Genomic DNA, 25,346 nt, shown 5'->3' with positions numbered 1-25,346 from the left:
GCTGTTGACTCACATAGCAAGGAAGCCCCCAAAGTATATCAAGGAAATATGTCAGGAAGGAAAGTGACAAAGCTCCATCATCACAGCTAAGCAACTTTCAGAGCCTCTGTCAATAGCTGATACCACAATCAATTACCTGTATCAAGAAACAGAGGGAAAGGGAGAAACAGCAACAGAGACAACTGCAGCATGGTGCCCACTATGCCCGCAGGAAGTGTAAGGACCAGGCAAGGCCCCTTTGCTCAGAGCCTGCCCTCAGCAAAGATGCCCTCGATGCTACAGAATGAACCCTTTCTGGAAGAGAGGCATTCCCCTGCCAAGACACAATAATCTAGAGAGGCCACCAGCACCAGCACAGTGGCATCCCCACCAGCCTAAATTCCCCACAAAGCATAGTCACACTATAGCAGTTTAAAAATTTGCTGACACAATCAGGCTTGATGCTTGGAAATCTTTACTCATAACTCCATCACATTCTTTGCCAGCCAACATGTACTAAAGTGTTATTAATTCCCTGTAGCTTTAATGAGAGTTCTTCCTGATTGAATTCCATCACCAATACTATTAATACAGCTGACCACATCATATAGAAACTACAGACCTAGTAACTCTTGGAGACTAAGTGTAACTTTGTGTTTTAAAATGCATCTTGTTGGGGACCATCTCCCATCTTCTCATTATCTCATCTCCCCACTGTCTCGCTTCTTCGTTTTCTTTGTATGGAAACCATTTCTAGCTAAAATGAGGCAAGGTTTACTTTCCATTTGACTCATGCTGAGAAAAACATTCCACAGTACAGCAGGAAGGAGTTTTATTACAGCAGGACCCTTCAACTGATTGCTGGGGGAAATAATCATACAGCCATCAAGAAATACCTGACAGGCCATGTCAATACTGTAAGTGATGCTAAAAGTGGAGGACTGGCAATCACCAGAATAAGGACCCCAGTGAAGTGTCCAGTGTCACACTTGTAAGGCCTCCCTCAGGAACTCAAAGGCTTTTCCCTCTCCCTGGAGAATAAAGCACAGATTGGAACTGACTTCCTTTGTAGAAGAAGGGCAACTCAGAAAGAACATGCTCAACCCTGTAACCTACTGAGCAGCTGGGAAGTTTAGGAAAGAATGCACAGGAGCCATACATTTCTGTTGCTTGGCAACAGAACTGAAGTAGCCCCTCCTGGGGAGGCTCTTCAGACTCAGGAAGTAAATAAAATTTACAAAACTCAGAAATGGAAACTTACAAGAATCTCTAGGCCCCTTCCCAATGTTACATGTCCTCCAACCTCAGCACAGGCTTCCCTTTGAGTTGTTGAGACAGTGTCTCATGAAGCGCAGGCTGACCTCAGATTTGCTGAGCTCCAAGGATGACCTTGAATTTGTGACCACCTGCCTCCACCAATTGCTGGGCTTATGGGAATGCACTATGAGAAGAAAGCAAAGCTTTGTACATGGCAGACAAGCACTCCACAGTTTGCCCCAGCCCTCAAATTGGGCCCTCAGGTAGACAGTTTAGGGGAGGGACCTCCTTCCCATCCCCTCCCCTCCTTCGCTCCCATTTGCTTACCTTGTTCTTTAACCACGAGTATGAATATAAAGAGCCCCCAGTCCCAAGACACCCCCTGGGTAGGCCCTGGCTAGCTAATCCAGTGGCCTGAAGGCTCTGGCCTATGGTAGGAAAAACATACTCTATCAACAGAGCACACGTGGATGAGGCCTGGAGGTGCTAGAATCTCTGGTGGCTGTGAAGGCATGCCAGACCCAACTCAGAGTCACTAGCTTCTAGGAACCTGATGGCCACACTTCTGGGCCACTTGTGAGTTTTTTCTGTTGCAGGATGTTGTAAGCTCATCACCTACCAGATGTCAGTTAAACAGTGATAACTTGGTTCCACTGAAATGCTATCTCCCCTCTGTAGATGTCACCATAAGCCGCAGGGCCTGTGGTCACAGCTGCCCCTCCTTCACAGCCAAGCCCACACTTGCCCAAGTGCTGCCATGAACAGGGTCCATCCTCCCAAGGTGAAGAGATTTATGGACAAGAAGTTATCACTGAAATCAAATGTTGGTATGCATCATCCGAGAATACCGAGGGGCTTTGACCCCTTTATGAACCTTGTAAATGGGGTGTGTGGAGACTGGCACTAGTGGACAACAGAAAACACTGGGACAGTGGCCACAGGAGGCAAAAGCAAGTGTTAGAACCCTAGGAATAACTGGCTTTTCAGCACAGAGGTCCAAGTCTGCACCCCAAAATGGCCTGTTTTACTATGAGATAGTACAGCATATATGGAACTTTTTGCTACATAAACTCTTGTAAACTCTTGTAATATCTTTAAAGAGGGGGGGGTGACCTTGACCAGTAGAGGTCCTAAAGGCTAGACTGGTTATTAGAGGAAATTTCTAGACAGTATGAAGTAAAAGAAAGCAAGCAGATATCGCTAAGGAAAAAGCGAGGCTCTCAGGGACCTTCTGGTGTGGGACCTGGTGACCGACCAGATCTCCAGCAACACTTGTGAATGAGCTGCCTGGATCTCCTCCAGGACACACACTCCAGACTCTAATTAAACAGAAAGTCTTCATCTTTAACAAAACTGTCTAACGAAATCCTGAGGCAGGCCCCAGCTGGAGCACAGAGCAGCTGTGGTGCAGGGTTCCACCAGACTCAAGGCTAAGATGGACAGCACTGCGGTTTTCCCCAATGTGCCCTCATTCTCAACTTCCGCTTTGGCCAGCCACCCAAATCTCACCGTCCTACATCAGGGCTCCCTTCTCCACAAGATGAATTACCCCGCCCACAGGCACACTGACCAGGGCTTCCCTGGAAAGAGTCCCACTCACCCATTCCCACTCACCCACTCACAGGGGTCACCTTCATAGTCCTGGGAAGGAATTCGGAATGATTCTAACCCTAACCCCTAATCCTAACCCCTAACCCTGACAAAAGTAAACACACATGCCTGGCAATGGTAGTGTGTGCCTTTAATCCCAGCACTCAGGAGGCAGAGGCAGGTGGATCTCTGAGTTCAAGTCCAGCCTGGTCTACAGAGTGAGTTCCAGGACAGCCAGGGCTACACAGTAAAACCCTGTCTCAGAAAACATTAAAGAATTTAAAAAAGTAAAGCTGCAACAGTAAGAATTCAGATTTCCTAAGATGTTACCTTTTCAGCTCTAACTTCTGAAACCAAGTTAATATTTATATATTCAAAATAAAATGAAATGAGGAAACTAAATCTAGACGGCAACACAACCACACCGAAGGGGAGATAATAACATACCTTTCAAAACTACATTTTTAGGACTGTATGTTTCAGTGTTGTGAACTCTCCCCACTACAATCAACATATTACAAACAAGCTACTCTAAGCTATAAATCAGTAAGGTGTGGAGTGGGAAGGTCCCACAAGCACAAGAATCTGAGTTGGCACCACACTTCCAAAACAGGGGGAGCACCAGAAGATCCCCGAAGCTCGCTGCCCAACCAGCTAAACTAAATCAATGAACTCCAGCAGCAGGGAAAGACCCTGCCTCAACAGTAACATGAACTTACTTTTTCCAAGTGTGTGTGTGTGTGTGTGTGTGTGTGCGCGCGCACGCGTGTGCGCAGGCATGCAGGTAAATTCATGTGAGGCAAGTACATACACTGGGGTAGATAAGAGGACAATGTGGATGCTGGGAGCCAAGCTCAGCTGCTCTGCAACTGCAGTAAGTGCTCTTAACTTGACTGCCAATTCTACAGCATCAATCAACTTTGAAGAAGGAAAATGGGTGGTTAGGTGGCTAGGAAACCCCACTAAGGTGTAGGGTCTGAGGCCAACACTTTCCAATCACTTAGTGCACTGAGTTAGGGAAGAAAATGAGCTTCGCCTGGCAGAGAAAAAGATCCATGGGCTGTGATGATAGAGAAGGCAGGCAGGACTCAGGGCAGAAGAGGGTGTGGCCAGAGCACATGAAACCTAACACTCTGTGGCAGGGACCACAGAGGAGATGCGTCCACCCATTTTCTCTAGGTGGGCTGGCAGGACTTTAATTCTGGAGACACCAGGGTAGGTAAGCTAAGTATCTATGCCCCTCCCAGTTTCCGGAGACTGGCTTTCTGTGGGCTTGAGCCCTCTGTTTGTAAGACTGTGACTTCTGGCTCCCAGTATCATTTTACACTGTTGAAGTTCCCCTGCCTCCATCTTTAGGGGGCACTGTATCTTACTTACATGGACCCAGGGGATGAAGCAGGAAAGCCTTCCATCACAAGATCTGCAACTTACATCTGCTGGGGCCCTGTGCATTGAAGAGCAGAGGTCAGGCAAGGGCAGGTCAGGGCCTGGGCCTGCACCCAGACAGCGCTGCTGGGCAGGAGCAGTGTTGCTTAGATCACTTGGGCTGGGGGGCGGGGAGTGCTGAGTGAACAGGGGTGGAAGGCGAGATGAGCCAGCAACGTCATTACTAGTAGGTATTTCCTACGTGCTATGAAAACGGTATGTACAAAATCTAGGACAGTAATTCAGTAGGTTTGCTGAAAATGGAAACAGAGTTAGAAGTTAATGACAGCCAATCAATTACTTCCTTGGAACCGACAGGAGTCCTGAGTTAATGGAATCCTGGCGTGTTCAAAGGGAGAGAGGAAAGGCACATTAACAGTGAAAGGTCACACAATAAAAGAAGGCCTCAAATGCAAGATCTGACCTTCCATCTTAAGAGAAATGAAAGATTAAGTCCAAAGCACATAGAGAAATAAGCCAACAGAACAGAAAAGAAAAGAAAAAAAAAAAAAGGCAACGGAACTAGCTTTTTAAAAGGATAGGTGAAATGACTATTTTGACAATAGTTTAAGAAAAAGAGACAAAATTTATCAAGGTTAAAAAAAAAAAAAAAAGGTGGGCACGTAGCTGGGCGTGTCTGCAATCTCGGCACTTGGGAGACAGAGGAAAGAGCACAGAGAGTTAAAGACCATGCAGACCAAAGGTGAAGACCCTGGCACAAAAAAAACCACCACCAAGCAGAAAGAGAAACCGGTGCAGCACAGGGGTGAGGTCTACAGCCCTACAGCTAAGGAAGGAGGCACGAGACGCTAAAATAAAACACAAACGGTGAGTAACTACACACTCCACAGACAGTAAAGCACAGGGAGGACTGGGAACAGCTTGATGCTAATAAATTTGAAAACTTTGACAAAACAATGTACTTAAAAAAAAAATCACAAACTCAACAAAGTTCTCCCAAAAGAAACAGGTAACTGGAACGGTGCTACGTCTGCTAATGACATGAAATACACAGTTAAAAATCTTCCCACTAAGGAAACCTAGGGCCAGGCAGCTTCCTTGGTAAATTTACCAACCAGCGAAGAAGTACTAAGGATTCACATAATACGTTTCCAGGAAGTCAGAAGCAGCGTTCTGAGCCTGGTGTGACCCTAGCATTGGAGAGGGAAGCTGTCCTGGTGAAGCTAACTGTAGACTTACTCCTTGCTTTAGCAAATCATGACTCTACTGAACCCATGCTGCCCAAATGCACCATGACCAAGAGGCCTTGTTCCAGGGCTCACTCCCTAACATTCACCAGCAGGGTGAACAAAACCCAGCTGTCTAAAGAGTCAAGCGAAACTCTTTAGACATCTTTAGAAATTCACACCCATGAGGGTTTTTTATTTTGTTTTTGTCTTTAATCTCTCTTTTTGACAGCATCAGCTGCAAGCTGGCTGGTGGTGACCCAGCCTTCCACAGAGGTCAAGTACAGGACCAAGGACAGGCCTAACTGTGTTGACTCAACCTGTTCCAAAGCCCCATCCAAGAAGTAAGGATGGATGAAAGGCAAACCTTCTGGAAAAGCTCACGCAAAGATACTGTGACTATCTATAACCAATGAACGAGCTTCTCCAACTAAAGGCTCCTAAATCTAAAGCGTGAGTTTCACACAGACATCAAGAGAACCAGTGGTGTGGACAGCTATATGCTAGGAATAAAAAACTAGAAGTGGAATTAAAAAGAAACACCACCTACCATAGCATCAAACACACAATGTGTGAAAATAAATTCAACCAAATGGCCACTATGGTTTGGAATTTTGACCTTGCCAGGGCTCATATTTGGGGAGCCGGGTCCCACATGTAGTGGTGCTTAGAAGTGGTGTTGGGCATTTGTGAGAGGAGCCAGCCCAGAGGGCACTGATCACTGGGGTACAGCTTCAAAGGACAAACAGTTCTCACGGAACCAGTTAGTTTCCAAGAGGTAGGTGGGATAAAACAGCGAGCTTGGTGGTTCTTACTAGCTCTCTGGTTTCCTGGCACTCATGTGCTTGGACTACTATAACATCATCCACCAGGAAGTAATGTAGCAAGGGAACCTTCACCAAGAGACCACACCTGACTGCTGCCAGAACTCTGACTTTCAGCTTTCAAAACTAAATGAACTTCTTTTCCTTTCAAATGATACACTCCCAGGTGTTTGGTAACAGCAACAAAATAAACTAATACAATGTCCCATCACACAGTAACTAGGACAGTTCATTAATGGGGCAGCAAAGAGAACCTGGCTACAACTCACACACACAGCATCTCATGAGAGACTCGGTGAAGTCTCTCAACAATTCGATGGGGAGAAAACGTTGTTTCAGCAAATGGCTGCTAGAAAAATTGGGCATGGTTATGCAATAAATAAGTCAAATAAAGATCAATAAATAACAACATGTGGAATGATAAAAAACTGTGTCTGTTCCTGACTCCAAGTTTCTGGAACAGAGAGCCCCTCACTTTAAACTCTGAAGTCACGGTGCCCTTGGTTATTCAAAGCAGTCCTTCCCAACCACGCTGGTGGGTATGTTGATCATGCGACTCTCCTGGGACAGGACACAGCTTCGGTGCTGGACTAGTCACCAGAAAATGAAAGCTGTGATTAGATGGTAAGCGCTTTCAGCCCCACCCCACTCCATGGGATGAGCAGGGGTGTTGAACTAAAAGTGAGTGCCCAATCACCAATGGGCAAGGACGTAAGATCCCCACTAATACCACTAAGCCCAGGACTTGCTAGTAAGCACACCTGGTGTTATCAGGAGAGTGACAGGGCCAAAGAAGCTGTAGAGGCGTTACACCCTCACCCACTCCCACCTGCCCTGCTGCCCTGAGCAACTTGACCTTCCTTGGTAAGTGACACTCTGGCTCCTATGAGCAAGTCCAAATCCTGACTCCAGATGCAGAAGGGGCATTCTTGGCGTCTTCTTGTCACTGTGACAAAACAACTGGATGAAGCAATTTAAGGGAGAAAGGATTTGTCTGGTTCAGTCAGAGGGCACAATCTCTAAAAGCAGGGAAGTACTGGGGGGCAGCTAGAGGCAGCAGGGAGGGATGAACACAAGCCCTCAATTAACCTCATCAAGATAATCCCTCACAGGCTTGCCTGAAGACTAGTACCCCAGGTGGCTCTAAATCCTATCAACTGGACAGTCTACACTGGCCATCTCAAAGGGATCTGCACCAATACTCTGGTTCTCTGGCTAAGCCAGTACCCAACAATCCAATTGAACTCTGATCCAAGCTCCCAAAGTTAGCACACACAGGTGTCAACCCAAGATCGTCTTCCCTCAAACACCAATCACAAGACAAATTCATACTTTCTGACCAACCAGCATGCAAATGTGGGGTCTCCCTCAAAGCCCTGCCCAAACTCTTTCGCTAAAACAAACCAAAGAACTCAGGCAATGCCCAACTCTACTACAATCAAGGTGCCCTTCAGAAACAGATCAGCACAGGAGGCCACAGAAGGGAGCGGGCAGATCCTTCACTGCTGGGCCCTCACCACATGAATGAGCTCCAGGGGAGGAGTCTCCTGAAGCAGGCCCTTTTCACAAACACCTATAATGAATGACTTAAAGGCAACTTCTGGCTCCTATCCACTTGCTAGGAGATGAAGGCAAGGGTACCAATCAAGCCCTCTAGTCCACTTAGAGGCCCTGCCGAGGCCACCTCTTGACCAAACACAGGCATTTTCATGGTCTCAAGGAGCTCTATACAGAGAACCAAAGTGAAACTGCACACAGTTTTACTGTGCCCTAAACACTTCAACCCCTACTTCACTATACAGACACCTAACTCAGAGTCCATCCCAGGCCCAAGGGGAAGGAAGCACTAGGAGTTGGGAGAAGGAGCTGTAACTCTGGAGCAGCCACCAGAGAGGTGCAAATCATTAAACAATGTTTGATATCAGTTTTCAGCCAAAAACAAACTGTAAAGAAAAAAGAAAAGCCACTGAGTGGGGAAAAATACTTGTAAAGCATAGATAAGAATAGATAGTTCTTTCAAATATAAATAAGGAACTTGTACTCAGTAAAGAGGCATTCTATAAAACTGTGGAAGCCAAGGTCGGTGGTACACACCTACACAATCCAAGCACTCAGGAAGCTGAGGCAGGAGAATCATGAGGTCAAGGCTAGCCTGAGCTACACAGGGAGACCACACCTATAAAGATGAATGAGGAGGAGGAAGGGAGGTAGGGAGGAGCAGGGCAGAAGGAAACAATGAATGAGAAAGAGGAAGTAGTGATGGAGAAGGGAGGGACAGACAGAGAAAATACCTGAAGTTGCATTATACAAAAAAATAGGCACAAGGCAAGATGCTCAGACTCATTAGAGAAATGCAGACTAAAGCCACAATGCCAAGTGGCAACATGTGTGTGGCAGGATGCATAGCAGGACTCAGGGCAGGAGAGAGAGACTTCAGACACACTCTCTGTCTCTTCCTCTTTCTCTCTTACACACACACACACACACACACACACAGAGAGAGAGAGAGAGAGACTTCAGACACACTCTCTGTCTCTTCCTCTTTCTCTCTTACACACACACACACACACACACACACACACACACACACAGAGAGAGAGAGAGAGAGAGAGAGAAAGACTTCAGACACACTCTCTGTCTCTTCCTCTTTCTCTCTCTCTCTCTCTCTCTCTCTCTCACACACACACACACACACACACACACAGCACTTCTTAGTTGGGAGGGGGTCCCATTTTGTTTGTGATTTGACCTCTAACTGAGAACCTTGTACATGGTTGGCATAGTTACATAAGACCTGGTAACCCCATCCCTGAGTACTTGCCCAACAGAGGTAAACCATACACTGACAAAGACTTCTCTGTGAATGTTCCAGAAACCACTGTAGTTTAAATGTGAACCTCTCTCCAAGATGTTTCACACCATCCCAGTCATGATGCCCTGAGCTGCCACAGGCCCAACCAAAGGCCCCCAAGCATGGAACTGAAACCTCTAAACTCTGAACAGAAATTACCCTTTCCTCCTTCAGAGTTCACCATCTCTGTTACTTCATTACAGTGATGGGTGAAAATGTGGTCCACAGAAAATTAAAAAGTAAAACCCTCAGGCAAATACCATGTGCTGAGCAGAAAGCCAGCAGCTCAGGAAGCAATGCTCAACAGGAAAATATAAATCACTGGAGCACACAAGCAAACAGGCCAGACACAAATGACCTCCCCTGCAGTGTTCCAAACACCTTTGTCTGGGGAGACAAAGTAGCCTTTTAAGGGGTCACATAGGGAAGACAGCTATGCAAATGGGCACAGCACACCACGAGTATCATCATGGCTAAAGCATCAATTACACACTTAAAAGTGGTAAATGTCATCACAAGTAATTCACAGCCTCATTGAAATATTTAGCAATGTTTTATGTAAAAATCTGCATGTAACAGAAAACAGCAGAATTACCCTGTGCCCCTTCACTCATACAGCCCTGACTATATTAACACACCAGGGCAACAGCCAAAGACTGAAGCAACCATTTAAATAGATTTCTTCATTAGTCAGACTCCCACGTTCTATTCCCGTCATGAAATCTGAACACACAGCGTTTAACAACGTGTGCTGACGATGTTAGTGAGGAGTCCTTAGTCATAACACAATTTACTAGAATTCAAAAGCAGAAGCAAAACGACCTTGGCTTTTGGGGGAAAATACCCACACTGGTGTCATACAGTGAAACACTCAATTTAGACTCCTGCACAGAGGAATTGCTACCAAGAACTGAGTGTCATCTGTTCAGAAACTGCCACAGGGCAAGGGCGAAGCTAGCTACCTTTTCACTTCAGAACATGATGGTAAAAACAGCTCCAGGCATTCACAAGGACAAACAGGGACCAGCTCCCGGAAGCCTCTATGTGTCCTGCTGCCTGGACTAAAGAATTTTTCCATAATTTCATTAAAGGTGACATTACTAAAAACTGAACAGATCTTAAACATCTACAAATAATAGACTTTAGAGTACTATGCATGTGTAAGGGGGGGGGATGGAGATGAACTTTAAAATCAAATATACAAGTCCTGTAAAGCACAGGAGACAAGGCCACACTGGGCTGATCCCCACGCCTCCCCCCCCCCACCTCAAATCTCTTGGTGACATTCCAAAGAGGCCAGCCACAAGCCCACAAGCTTGGCTCTAACCTACAAGGAAGCACACAATGTGCCTGGCCTGCAGAGCCACTGGGACAGCAGGTAAGCACACGGACTCAAAGAGCTTAGGGGGCTTTGCTCCCCTAAGGTCTTAGGTCAGAAGTCAAGGTAAAGAAAACCACCAAGGTCTTGGACAGGACAGCCCTGGGCTCCGCCCAAAGCACAGGAGTATCAGAACTCCTCACCACGCACCCACTCTTAGAGGCCCTTGGCTTCACACGGCTTATCTGACTTCAGTCACTGCCTTTCCCGTCATCAGTTTGAGCAACAATTCAGGAACTCTGTTACCACCACAATTTCAGTTATCAAAACAGAAAAACACGCCAATACACTCTGTATTTTATTTAGAGTAATTGGCATCAAAGATATGCTTAATACCATGAAATGAACTTGCCATTTCATGAAGTTTCAAGATAAAGTATTTCTCCCAGTCCACACAGGTGGGGTAACGCCAGAGATATCTGCATGCACCCTCTCCGATGTTAGCATCCCACACTGTGGCTCGGCCATCACCCTAAGTGCCTGCTTAACATTCTAATTGGCACATTTACACGTGGACATCTGTGTGCTTTAGTAAGGAAATACAACAGAAAAATTAAAAATGGAATAATGCCTATTGGAGGAGGGGGAACGGGATGGAGGGTGAGGCAACAAGACTTCTCTTTATATACGTTTTCACTATTTTGCTCTAGAATCTGCTTTTCAAATTCTGATTTGAAATGTAAGTAAAATAAAGTTTCAACTCCACAGAAGAGATTTAAAGGGGAAGTCAAGACTACCCAGCCCAAGCACTGATGTTATGCGGGGACCCTTTCCATAATGCATGCAGTAAGTCCCCGCTTTCACACAGTTTTTAGGAGAAAAGGAGGGAAAACCATGCCCACGGCTGGGAACACTGTCAGTAAACAGGAGCATGGTCTCAGACACAAGCCAACAGCCCCTAAAAACACACAGTCAATGAATGCAGTCAGAGGGATGAGCTGGGGTAAATGCATGCAGGGTCAGATTGGGTCCTGAGACCACAAAACAGGATTTTCAAAGACGACAGCTTCCTGTGTTCCAGAAACCAGGGGCAAGACCACTCCAGATGCTTTAAGTCCTCAGAAATGAACAAGGCGCCAGCAGAGAATAGGGGACAGGGAGGGGGAGATGAGTGCCCCGCCAGCCAGAGGGGCAGACAGGCAGAGCTCTCAAAGGGCATCCAGATGGGCAGAGATCCTAGGTTTTATTGTCTCCAGTACTCCAGAATAGGTAACTGAGGCTTTGGTGGGGTACAAGGTGCATGCTGAATAACTAACAAACACAGCTGACTGAAATTAAGACTTTACAATTATATTAGCTTACATATTCTCTCAATTAGATGTCTTTGGTGACCCAGAATTGTATTTCACAAACAGAGCATCTGGACTATCTCAAATACGTTTATGAAAAGGATGCCCTTTGGAGAAAAGCCGAGGATTAGGACAATAAACAAACTGCCCCCAAAAATGTCTGTAGTACAAACCCTGAGTATCTGACAGAACACAGAAGGAAAAACAAAAGCCAAACTAAACAAAAACCACTTATGAATTAAAATGTGAATACCCTGACTGTGCAAAACATTTAAGATACATAAACCAGATAGTAGATTAACTCTGAATAAAGCAATCAGGCTGACTTAACATGACAAATAGTGAGTGCATGGTACTGTATTTGCATAGCCTGCAATGGACAACTGTACCAAAACACCAGTCTCATCCAGACAGTATCACCCAGAGATGTGGGACAAAGAGGAAGCCAAGGATGGCTAGAATAATCACCGTGGGGCAATCAGGAGGCTTGTCAGTACCAGCGGATGGTGTGCTTACATGAAGTGCTCTACCTTTGGAATGTCACCATCTCCAGTCTAGAATTCATGACACTGTGCCTTAAAAGCCCTAGAGCACTCCACACTCCCAACCAGCTGCCCTACAGCTCCAGCAGGCCTCGGAGCCATTCCCTCATAGCCCTCCACCCCAGACTGTAGCTAGTCCTGAAGGTCACAAGCTAAGAATCCTAACAAATGCTCTGGGTCTAAGTTCCTAGGAACCAGGCTTGGCCTGTGCACTGCAAGTCTCCTACATTCACGAATTCCACAACCTCAGTTCAGCTAAGCGAGAAGACAGAGACATTTGTGGGGGAAATGTCACCTGAATTCATTGTGTGCATTCCCTAAATGACATGTTGCCACTATTTCCACAGCTGTTGTACTGTGATCCAGAGATGATTTAAAGTACCTGGGGGGGGGGGGATGCTGCATGTAAACACTATGCAGTTGTCTATAACAACAGTCAGCTCCACAGACACTGGAATTCTGGGAGAACAAGGAATTGCAGGGACAGATCCTAGAACCAGCCATCCCATCAACCTTCCCAGGCACACAGATAACAGAAGCCTGAAATGGGTCCCCATATGTAAAGGCAGGAATCATCCTCTTGAGTTACACACTCAGTAAAATGTTACCTTTTTAGGTATGCTGCATTTTAAGGAAGTAGTAAAACCTTACTGGTCAAAACATAACTCATCAGTACTGGATGTGCCCAAATCCCATAAAATTCTACAGTAGTTTGGGGTGAAGCCAGGCTTGTAAAGATGAGTACCGTGAAGGGCATGAGCCTCCAAAAGAACGGTAAATATCCCCTGTGTTCTCAGAGCTGGCCCAGGCACAGCAGTTACTTCTCATTAAATAAACACTCGTGCGATGAATGAAACACTACAGATGGTTCCCGTGAATGATTAGGGGAATCACCCCGTCCATATTTTACTGAAAACATTAGTTTTATTGCTTGCTTATTGGTTAGGATCGCCTCGGTTGTTTACTAGGGGAAATAGATTCATTCCACCCCAGGCCTCAGAGGTAAACTGCAAGATAACAACCTCTAATTCTGGGGAAATGTGGCACTGACAGAAAGCACAACCATGTAACTAGTGTGAAAACACTGTGACCCACAGGCACACTCACGGGCTGGAAGGCACTGCACACACAGCAACCTTCTGAGCTCAGGCCTGCACCCAAGTATCTGTAATAAGGCACATACTGCCATTCGAGTGTTTCTGAGCAATCAAATGCACAGAGCAGAGCACTGTGACCTGAGACCTGGTTTCTCCCACTGAAGTTTCACAAGGATTGTTCATTTACCACAAATAATTATCTTAATGGCGCCAAGCATTTTTTTTTTCAACTCCTAAAACAATCCACATGTTGCCAAAGTGTGTTTCCAATGCTAATAGACTGAGAATAATCTTTTCTTATGAAACTGTAAAAAGGGAGACAAAAATGAGTGTTTGGTAATAGTTCAAACCACAGAATATCTTAAGAGAGAATGGACCACTGCAGAGGAAGTATGCGACCAGCCCACAGTTTGACAGTAAGACTCCCTTACAGGAGGCTGGGTAGATGGCTCAGCTGGGTAGATGGTTCAGTGGTTAAGCCCTCATGATGCTCTTTCAAGGGAGTTTAGTTTCCATCAAATGCCTGTAGCTCCAGCCCCAAGAGATCCAGCCTTCTCTTTCTAGCCTCCATAGGTACCCACACACATGGCATATGGATCCACACATACACATACAGAAAATAAATCTAAAACAATAACAGATTATTTTACCTACCAGCACAGAATATCCCGGGGACTTCACTCCTGATTATAATGGTCCGAACTTTCTTATCTGATTTTAATGCATCCACAGCTTTTGAAAACTGAACCAAAGTAGCAAGAGGAAAGAAGAAAAAGGGGAAAAAATATCATTTTCAAAATTGTGTCAACAAAGTATCTTAATATTAGAAGCAAACAGCTTATTCTCACACTCACCATTTTGAGAAGATTTTTACTGATTGAATTTTTCCCATAAGCTCTGTTTATTCCAAGCACCACAATTCCTAGTGAAGGAGGGGAGAAAAGTACACACACGTGGGTTAGTGGGGTGCACTGGGAGCCTGCAGAGCATAGCTGACTAGCCTGGCATGTGACCAATCTGCCATCTTCATCAAGGCTTCTTACAAAGCCGGGTCTTTATTTTTACAGTTATAGCTTCCTTTTCAAAGCAAGCACTTATTTTTCTTAATATGTCATTCTCAGGGGAGAATCTGAGAGTCATGGGCCCTTCAACTTTTCTCCTTGAAAGCAACACAATAGGAATCTGCAGGTTTTATGGGTTTGAATCACTAGTAAGACTAGGAGGGCACAGTAGAGACCAGCAATCACAACTGCATTCATCATCGTCCAGTAAGTGGTCCACAAGTAATAGCCTTGTTGCACGCAGGCCTCTGACCTACCTACTTCCTGCTGCTGCTCCAGCCACAGGCAGCTCACTGTTCCTTGCTGTTAAGAGTCTTAGAACTTCTATGCCAGGCTTCCTCCCGACCTCTGCCCAGCACACTTAACCCGATGACACTTCCATTCACAGCTACAAGCAATGTGGACTCAACCCAAATAAAACAAAGTTCATTATTTTCCCCTAAAGCAAAAGCTCTCCCTGCTCACTCTCCGTTTTCTCAAACTCTCATCTGAACCCAGGCTTTCCATCCCAGCTGCAACTGTCAGACCAAATTTCTAAAACCGATCCCATACACAAAATTCACCACTGGATTTGATGGCCTTAACTGTAGATGTGAAGTTCTATACAACCTGCACTCAACCTTCTCCTAAGCACAAACTTTCACTTAAATCAAGGCAAACTACACACATCCAAACACTGATGGGAGAAAAGCTTGCAGGGGACTGTGACTGTGACAGGTTGGGAAGCCTACACCCGCACTGACTGAAGGCTGCAGTCCAGGGCCCACAGCGTTGGGTATACTAGCTCACTAATCCTACAGCAACCCCACAGGTGGCCACCATTCTGTTCCAGTTATCCTGGAGAGGTCAAATATGTGCCATTAGCAAGTAGGTAGCTATCTAGCGCCACACCTAAATCTAGCGCCACTACATGCATTCAAGCTTCAGTTTCCATGTGAAGACATTTTAGTCACTCAGGCCAGATGTGCTGAGGACACAGTATAGTACTCAGCTGTCCCATTAAACACATACCAACATGAATGGTGCATGCTGACTCTAACCAAATTGACACAGCCTGGGGCAAAAGAAGGCTGAGGAAAGGCTCCCCCAGACACTGCTGAGATGAGCCAGAGCTGGATGCACAGGGAAGGCTTGACTGGACAGATGCCGAGAACTAGTAAAGCACACCTCTACGGGTGGCTGTGACCACTCCAACGAGCTGCAACCTAGTGAATGAATTAATAATTCCTTGATGGAGTCTCAGTACAATGATGGCATTACGGGAAAAGGTGGGAGGTGGGCCTGGCTGGAGGAGATGGGTCACCGAGTGTGGTGTCTTTGGGAGCTGTATCTTATCTTACCCTGGTTTCTTCCTGCCTTCCCTCCCTCCCTCTGCTCACGGTCCCCATGAAGTGAACAGCTCCCTCCACCACATATTCCTGCCGCTATGGTGCTCTGCCCACAGGCATGATGGGCCCTAAACACCAAGGAATGCACCTTCTGAAACCACCAGCCCAAAATGACCCCTTCCTCACCTCCACCATGACTGTCAGATACTCTGTCAAGAGGAAAAGTAACACAAGGACTGAATTCCGAGCAGAGGGTGCCCAGGAGAAAGGACAAAGCAGCCACAGAGGGACCGTGGCCAGGGAGAGAAGAGCACCAAAGTGAAGAAAGGCAGTGCAGGTCAGAGAATGTCCTTTCAGGCCAAGGTGAAAAGCCTGTCTTCAGCTCAAGGCAACTTGGGGAGAGGGAGAGAGGGAGGATGAGGAAGAGAGGGAGAGAGAGAGAGAAACTTTGCCTACTTACAGGGTGCATGATTATATATGAAGGAAATCCCACAAAACCCACACACACACACACACACACACACACACAAAAAGGTACAGAGCTAATTAATGAATGCAGCAATGCTTGTGCCTCATACATTAACAATGAATAATCTAAAATTAAATTTAGAAAAGAACTCCATTTGGTTACAGCATCAAACCACAGAACAGGAACTCCACTTCGCAGCCCAGCACTGGAAATCTTCACTCAGACCTAAGGAGTAAAAACTAAAGAAACAGCAAAACAAGCAGACTTTAAGTCTATCAGGGAAGTAAGGTCCGACAAGAATGCATAGAGAATCGTGGTGTCTCAGTAGAAACCCAGAGCATAACCCACCAATGGAGTCCATGCTGAGACAGAACACCTAACTATAACTGACAAACACGTTTCACTTGGACAACGGCCCAGGAGTTCAGTGTAGACCATGCATGTGTGGTGGTTAATCTTGACTGCCAGCTGGATGGAGACATACCTAACAGATCAGCAAAATCCACCAGCAGGTATCTGTGGGTATCACTCTAGAAAGGATCACGGAAGAAGACAACGGGAAGCTATACCATCGGTACACTACACCATTGGTAAACTGAAGACGTGAGGTTCATACAGGTTTATCATACACCACAAAACTCATGGTGACTGAATTAGCTAACTACACAACTCTTCATAACTAAACAACTTGGATGTCAAGTAGCTCAGACCGGCCTTGAACTCACTATGTAGTGGGGAGGAGGGGGGGAAAGGGGTGTAACAGATTCATCACCATGCCCACCTTCTGCATCAATGAGGACTGAGCCCAGGGCTCCCTGCATGCCAGGCAAACACTGCACCAGCTGAGCTACACCCCAGCCGCCACATCTTTTGATGTGAAACAAAAGGGGACTTGATGTTCCATGTTGTCTCAAAATAAGGATAGTAATTCAGAAAGCATAACCAGAAATGCTGTGAGTCACAGCAGAACTCAGGGCAGGTTTAAAGACACTTTGATGAAAGTGCCTGAAAATGTGGCATGCTTCCTTGCTTTTTTTTTTTTTTTTTTTTTTTTTAACTTTTATCATGGAGATGTATATTTTTACTTAAAAAGTATTTCCAACTTAATCATTATTACTAAAAAATTTTGTTAATAAACCACTGAAAATTACTGATATAACCTGTTTGATACCCACAATAAAATCAACAGTCTGGAAAATACTCCAAAGGGAGTCACAATCCACAAGTCCAACACACAAGTGCCTGTGATTCTTAATATTGAGATGTGCACGAGAAAGGCAACAATTTGAAATTTGCTTAGGTTTACTTTAGGTGTATGGGTGTTTCGCCTGCATGTATATTTGTACACATGTATGCCTGGTGTCATGGATATCATAAAAAGGACATCAGAACCCCAAAACTGGAGCTGTGGAAGTTGTGAGCCTCCAAGTGGGTCCTGGAACCACATCATGTTCCTTGCAAGAGCAGCAAGGGCTCCTAATCTCTGAGACATCTCTCCAGCCCTGTATCAACTTTTCTAATAGGCAACTTAAGGGAACTTAACAATACATTAAGAGAGAAACAATTAAAAACAAAAAGCACATGAAAAACACCACTACCATAAAAAGCATTCTCTAAAAGATGAAATCAAATAGTCGTAAGAAACAACCTAGTAGGAAGGGAGCAGAGAGGGGGTGTTTTTAAAGCTGTCTGGGGGAAGACATCACATTTGGAAGGATGACCAAGTGACACTCCTCGAAAGATCTGGGCAAATCCTACCGGCAGACACTTCCTACAATTCTGAAAATTGGAAAAGTACAGTTAAACAAATTAAACACTTCCTTATATAGTAAGCCGTAATTTGTAACAGTTCCCTCCCAGCTACTCAACACAAGCTGATTCTGAACACAGTGGTGCTAAATCCACCTGAAAAGCAGCAATGCAGCAAGTCAAGAAAATACTAAAAAGTGACCAGGGCTGAGGAGAAAGCAGCCAGCAAGCCATCAGACAGGGAAATAGGAGTGAAGGTGTGCAGAGGGCCTGCCTGCTGTTTTCAGTGAGGTGCGGGTTGGATGTCACTGCACAGACAAAAGCCATTTTAGTCATCAAAGTAACTGAAGTGCAACATGAACAAAACAGTATAAGTCAGTGGGGCAGAAGTACACAGACATGCAAGTATGGCTAGGTGTTCATGGGAAAAGCAAAGGACACACCTTCACCCCTGAATACAGAAGACCAAGGGGTGCAGCTGAAGGGCTGCTGACTCCTCAGTGAGGCTCTCTACCCCCCATTCTTTGGGTCCTGATGTTGCTGGTGCCCAGATCCGTAGCGGAACATCCTTCTGTTTGTACAGAGTTTCCATCATGATGAATTTTGTCAAATGTTTTGTCTACGTGTGTTGGGATAATTGTGTTTTTTTCCTACAGAGCTTGCTGGTGTGAATCACTTTAAATGCTTTTCAATAATGACCCACACCTGCATCCCCAGAGTAAACCCCACCTGGTTGTGATAGATTTTTTTTAATGTGTTGTTAATTTGTTTGTGTTTTATGTGAGGCCAAAAAAGGCACACACTTAACACCTAAATACACAAGACCATGGGGTGAGGGTGAAGAAACTAGACAACAGGAAACACAGACATGATACATAGTAATCATCTCAATAGTAACTTTAGGCTTCAAAGACCTAAAGAGATCACCAGGGGTCAGAGAAAGGGCTCAGCTGGTGGAAAGCCTATCCCTGCATGAATTCAGCCCTGCATGAATTCAGCCCTACATTTGGCCCAGCACCTAAAAATAAGTAAAAAAACAAACTCATCAGAGTGCATACTGAGCAAGGCCCAGTGGCTGGCTCTAAAGATACACGTTATTATTGTTTTTAAGGTAAATCATGCTGGCACTAATCAAAGAAAGCTAGAGCTGGTATATAATTTCAGAAAGATGACTTCGGAGCAAGGAAAAGCCTCCCAAAAGAAAAGGGCATCCCATAATGCAGGGATCCTGCTCCTCCAAGACATCTACCAAACTCCTTAATGGGCTCGTACTCATAGAAGAACCAACAGAGCTTTGGGAAGAGATAAGCCCACACCCCACACCAGTGCAGACTGTAAATCACTTCTACCCACACAGGCCCAGCTGCAGCTGTGCTCACTGACTGCAAAAGCTTCCCCGACTACTCTCCGAAGGCAGAAATCCACCCAGCCACAGCAGTTTACCCTCTTCTCAAGCTCAAGGACACATCAGTGGGACAGACTGCACTGAGGGTGGAAACCCTTAACCCACAGTAGTGACTCCTGTAATCTCAGCACTCAGGAGGCTGAACAAGATCACAGCTCTAGGCAGGGTGAACTATTCAGCAAAGCTATGTAAAGAAAAAAAAAAAAAAAGAGAGAGAGAGAAGAAAGTGAGGGCTGGAGAGATGGCTCAGTGGTTAAGAGCACTGGCTGCTCTTCCACGGGTTCAGTTCCCTGCGCCCACATGGTGGCTTGCAACTGTCTGTAACTACAGTTTCAGAGGATTCAACACCCTCACACAGACAAAACACCAGTGCACATGTTTTTTTTTTTAATTAAATAAATTTTTAATTAAACAAATTAAATAATTTTTTAAAAAGAAAGAAAATAAAATGGAACAAGGACAGCAAATTAAATGTAGAGGAAGGGAGAGATGAAAACCAACAGAAACAATGGCAGAATCAAAGACGGTGGAAAAGCAAAAATCAGCACAAAAAGTTCAACCAGACAGCAAGGGGTGTGTGTGTGTCTGTGTGCATGTGTGTATCTGTGTGCATGTGTGTATGTGTATGTGTGCATGTGTGTACCTGTGTGCATGTGTGTATGTGTATGTGTGCATGGGTGTATCTGTGTGCATGTATGTATGTGTATGTGCGCACGTGTGTGCATGTGTGTATCTGTGTGCATGTGTATCTGTATGTGTGTACGTGTATGCATGTATATGTGTGCATGTGTATGTGTGTCTGTTGTGTATCTGTGTGCGTGTGTGTATCTGTGTGTATGTGCACATGTGTGCATGTGTATATCTGTGTGCATGTGTGTTTTGTGCATGTGGGTATCCGTGTGTATGTGTATGTGCACATGTGTGTATCTATGTGTGTGTATCTGTGTGTGCCTTTGTGTACCTGTATGGTGCATGTGTGCATGTGTGCATGTGTGCATCTGTGTGTGCGTGTCTATCAGGTATCCTCTACATTGAGGCACTTTCTCCACTGAACCCAGAGCCAGCCTGCCAGCTTTGTCTAGTTGAGCTCTGTGATTCCCTCTCTCTACCTGCACACACTGGGATCACAATACTGACAACACCAAGCCTGCCTGGAGTCTGGGTGGCTCTGAGGGTCCAATCTCCAGTCTTCACATATGCATGGTAAACACTTTAACACCTGAGCTGAGCCATCCACCTAGCCCCCAAAAGGGTGTTTTTTAAAGATGGGTAATATGATAAGCCTCTAACCAAGGAACTTGAGCAATTCTCAACAGGCTCTGTGAAAAATAGAAACGAACAGACTATGTCCTACCTCAGTCTACAAGGTTAGCATCAAACCAGATACAGATTGCAGAAACAGATAACTAAAGACCAATATTTCTCCTAAATATAGATGTAAATAAAATACAAGCATATCAAATCCAACAAAACCACATGGGATTTACTCCAGGGTAGAGGTGTGGGACATTACTGAAAAGCCTTTAAAGTGATTCATTACACCAGCAAGCTAAGCAAGAAAAAACAAGATTACTCCAGAAAAAGTGCTTGATAAAATTCAACAAAATAAAAATTCCATCTACAAATGGAAGAGGCTTCCTCAACTGATTCAGACTGGGTGAGCAAAGTCTGGGCGCTGTTCTCCACAGACCCAGAGCAGTAGCATGAAGTAAATCAGGTTGTGTAAATTAGCAAGAAAAAGACATTCCCAACAAAGCAAAGCCACACTTTCAAACGACATGCCATATATGGGGAATGCAGAAAGTATTAGAACAAATAAAGAAGTTATCAAAGCACACAATGAAATGTCTATGAACAAAACTCCAGAGGATTCCTACATATCAGCAATGAGAAGTTGGAAAAACGAAAGTAACATAACAAGAGAAGCAAAAACAGGGCCAGTCAGTGTAGACAAACTTATAGAGACAACAAAGACATGGTCCCCTTTTATTTTTTCCTGGGGGACAGGGGGTCTTGAAAGAGAGCAAGTTAAGTGTCCTATAGATGACTAGAGGTATTGAGTTTGATTTTTTGAAAATGATCTAAAATTGAAGCTGAGATGATGATTTGGTGGTCAAGAGCACTTGCTGCTTTTATAGGAGGACCAGAGGTTGGTTCCCAGCACCAACATGAAGGGGTTCGAAACTGCTGTAACTCCAGCTCCAGCGAGCAGTGTGCGCACATGCACAAATAGGCACACATGCACAAACGTGTATATATACACAAACAAATCTTTTTAAAAAACAAAAGTAAAAATGATCTAAATTTGGATTCTGTTGAGCAAGCACAACTGTGAAGATGTACCGTATATGTTGAATATTGTAGCCCGTCAATCATACCTCAATAATTCAAAACTCTGTAACTTTATTATTGAGATAATTCACACATTCATAAAATACATGGAAATATAGCTTTTAGAACATGAAGAAAGATGTGCTAGCAGACTTCTGCCGTGTCTACCAGCCTATCATGGATAAAACTGGCATAAATAAACACCATGGAAGGTTTCAAAGAAGTCTCTCATCAGATCTTTGCATCTAGAGTGAAGGATGGAGAGGGTACATCAAGAATGACTCTTCTGTTCACTTGCTTGTTGGTGCTATCTGCTGGAAACTGTCCCAACAGTTTCACAAAGACATCTTCAAAATGGGCCATATTATAGCTAGCCCAAGCTTACCACACTACAGAAAAGTTCCTAGGGGCAGGGAGAAGCCATTCCAGGAGGCATGTGCAGAAGCCTAAGCAGCAAGAGCTGCAGAACTGCAAGGTAAGGAGCAGCTGCAGGGCTCGGGCTGAGGCGGCCCAGAGGAGGAGAAGGCCGACAAGCAGAAGATCCCCAGCACATCAGCATGAAGAGTAAGCAGTAAGCCGGGAAGGAGGGTGACTGAAGATGGGGGGAGGGGACAGCACACTGCCAGCCAAGACCACTAGGCTACTCTAAAACTGAGTGGAATGGACAAAGACGTCAGAAGAAATAAACACCAGGGAGATGTGACTCTCTGAGGAACCCCACTGCAAGTCACAAACACAGCCCTGACAACAGCTGCAAGTCTGCAGTATTCTGCACACACCTAGCTCTGTCACTGGCCTAAACATTACAAACGAAGCTTGGTGTTCTCTGGTCCCAGAGGGTTCTCATGTTCCTGAAAGGCTGAGAGGACCAAAGTCTGGGCCCACCACTCTGACAAAACCACCAGGAGATCTTAAGGACGTGACGTTATAATCCACTCTGGCCACAGTACCTGCAGCTGCCCCTTTTCCTTCCCTCTCCTGGGTACCACCAGGCACCCTCCTGAGAGCACAGGCTTTTGCTCGCCTGAAGAAGGGGTGAGTTTACATCACAGCGGGTAGTGGTGAACACAGTCTGAGCCACACCCTTTTCCCTACCTCCTGTCTGGGAATCATCTAGCCTGGGTACAAGATCCTGCTGTGAAACCACAGCCACCCCCAAAGAGCTGCAGGAGACCACCACTCCTGCCTCAGACGCCCTGATTCCTCTTCAGAACCCCCTCAAAGCTGTGCATCTCTGCTGCCAGGACCCGAACTCTCCTGAGTCCCTGCCATGCTATTTGTTGTCTGTCTGTTCATGGCAAAACTCTAGTAACTAAAACAACAACAATCTGCCTCAGTGTCTCTCTTAACCCCATGTCACCAACCCTTTAGAGACTCCATCCTGTGATACCCATCCTTCATTGTTTCCTTTACACTTCTTACAGTTAGCTCAGTGGTAAAAATAAATAAATAAATAAATAAATAACAAAGCAAAGCCTGCACTGTCATTTCTGCCAAGCCTCAAAGCATGCTTAAGGCCCAGGCGTCCTAATTTCCAACATTTACATTTGAGATAGATGGAAAATATTTCCGTTTATCAAAAGCATCTTCCATGCGCTACCTTCCCCTGTGGTCTGATCACATCCTAACTTAAAGATATTCTGCGTGGATCTGCGTTGAACATGCACTCACGAATGCACACAGGATTTGTTACATACAGCTAGCCATATTCCCAAACCCTTCATAAGTAAACCACCATTGGAGCATACAACTTAACTGGAACACCAGCACAACTAAGCTGACCTAAAAGACTGGCATTCGAGGCTTTTATGATTATGATTCTAGGCCTGTCTAAGCTCCCAGCTAGGCTTCCTGCTACTCTGCCATACCAGACTTGTCTCTGTGGCTTCCCAAATACGTATCTCCATCGTTTTGACCATTTCATTGTCTTAGATGGCTTAAATGAACAAGGAACACAATGACCTCCCCCATACTCCTGAGCATCTTGCACAGACTACCTATTCATGGGGCACGGTAACCATCTCATCTCATCCTTCTGCTTGACACATTCGATGGCTGGAGAGCAGGGAAATCTGCCGCAGAACCTTCAGTTTCCATTGCCTATAGAATGCCTTGGAGTGGGCTCAGCGGTTCAACCCTGTGATCCCAGAGCTCCAGTCTGAGGATCTAACGTTCCAGGGCAGCCTAGGTTACACAGTGAGAGATAAACCCTGCATCCTGCAGGGTTTTCAGCAAGCCTTTAAGCAAGCATCATCTGGCCTTCCATAGACGGAAGAGCTTCTTAAAAGACAGTCATCCTGACTTACTTTCCACTTGTACGTAACAGATGACAGCAATCTGTGAGTGGACGTCAAAATGCAATGAATGGTCCTCTCTTCCTTCCTGGGCAATACCCTGTCCCACCTTCTCCACCCTATAGTTAAGCCAACACTGCAACTAGAAGAAACTTCCTCACTATTCCTCTACATCTTACCTTTCCATCGCTCCCCACCCTCTGTCATGCAGTAATATAACTGTCTCCACCCAGAACAGGGAGCCCAAGGACAAAATGAATATCTTGTATTTACCCCCACGAAGCTCAGCGAGGAAAAATAAATAAATAAATAAATAAATAAATAAATAAATAAATAAAGTGCCCAGAATTCTTTAAGCGGAGTGCAGCAGTCCCCTAAAACTAACTCGCCGAGGTAAAATGTGCAAAAGGAAAAAAATAATGCGTCTAATTTAAGAGTCTCTCGCATAATAAAAGGCATCCCCGCTGCACTGACGCCTGAGGTGGCAAGGAGCTATTACACAGCAAGAAGCAACCCCGGCCCAGTACTAAAACCCCCGGCCTTGACCTTGGCTGGAGAGACCCCAGGCGCGATCAGCATCGCCGTGCGCACTGAACCGGGAGGGCCACCGTACCCCTCGGGTCCCAGTGACAGCCGGGCCGACCTCCGCGGCCTCGCCCGCGCTGCCCTCAGCTCACCTCGGTTCTCCTCCTCCAGGTACCGCACGCGCAGCTCGTCCTCCGTCTTCACCTCGGAGCTGTAGCCCCTCCTCGGGGCGGGCCTCCCAGCCCAGGCCACCGGGCCGAGCCGTGCACAGCACGCGGCCACCAGGCGGACGCGACCCGTTCTCAGGGCGCCCAGAGCGCCCGGAGCCGCCGCCGCCATCTTGTCTGTTTACAGCCGGCGCCCGCGGCCAGGCTCCGCCCCCGCTTGAAAACGCGCACGCGCACGACGGGTATCTGGCGTCCTGACCCCGCCCCTTGCTGTCTGGCCCCGCCCAGGCCCTCTTTGCCCAGGTGGTTACCGAGGACCAGGTCTGTATTGTCAGTGTGACATTACTCTCTTGCCACCACAGAGAAGAGACATCTTTAAAGCTGTGGATACGCTAAAGGGACACTCGTTCTCAAGTTCCAGAAGGATTTGCCTCCCTATACTCCTTGGGCCATAGTCTAGGGTTGTGACTGACCATCCCTGCAGTAAGGAAGATACTCTAAAGATGTAACCATCCCTTTGGATATCAGACTGTTAAAAAACCCACAAACAAATGGAATTTCCTTCCGGAATTCCAAGTGGGGACGGGGCAGTTTGGAG

At 45.8% G+C, this 25,346-nt stretch overlaps 1 protein-coding gene across 2 annotated transcripts in view; it reads right to left on the bottom strand.

Annotated features, from left to right (window-relative positions):
* Positions 1–24,934, bottom strand: part of Auh (AU RNA binding methylglutaconyl-CoA hydratase) — a 93,956-nt gene extending 69,022 nt beyond the window's left edge. Inside the window, exons 1-3 of one of the 2 annotated variants that reach the window (XM_051194276.1) lie at positions 24,734–24,934; positions 14,274–14,341; positions 14,074–14,161 (exon numbers count right to left, since the gene is read on the bottom strand). In XM_051194276.1, coding sequence (XP_051050233.1) covers positions 14,074–14,161; positions 14,274–14,341; positions 24,734–24,920 — 343 coding nt within the window. In that variant the 5' untranslated portion in view covers positions 24,921–24,934. The remainder of the gene's footprint in view (positions 1–14,073; positions 14,162–14,273; positions 14,342–24,733) is intronic. The other variant, XM_051194277.1, reaches the window with a different exon arrangement.
* Between the last annotated feature and the right edge of the window lie 412 nt (positions 24,935–25,346).

The sequence above is a fragment of the Phodopus roborovskii genome, unplaced genomic scaffold, assembly GCF_943737965.1.
Source record: "Phodopus roborovskii unplaced genomic scaffold, PHOROB, whole genome shotgun sequence".
Lineage (NCBI taxonomy): Eukaryota > Metazoa > Chordata > Mammalia > Rodentia > Cricetidae > Phodopus > Phodopus roborovskii.
This window is presented reverse-complemented; position numbering and strand designations above follow the sequence as displayed.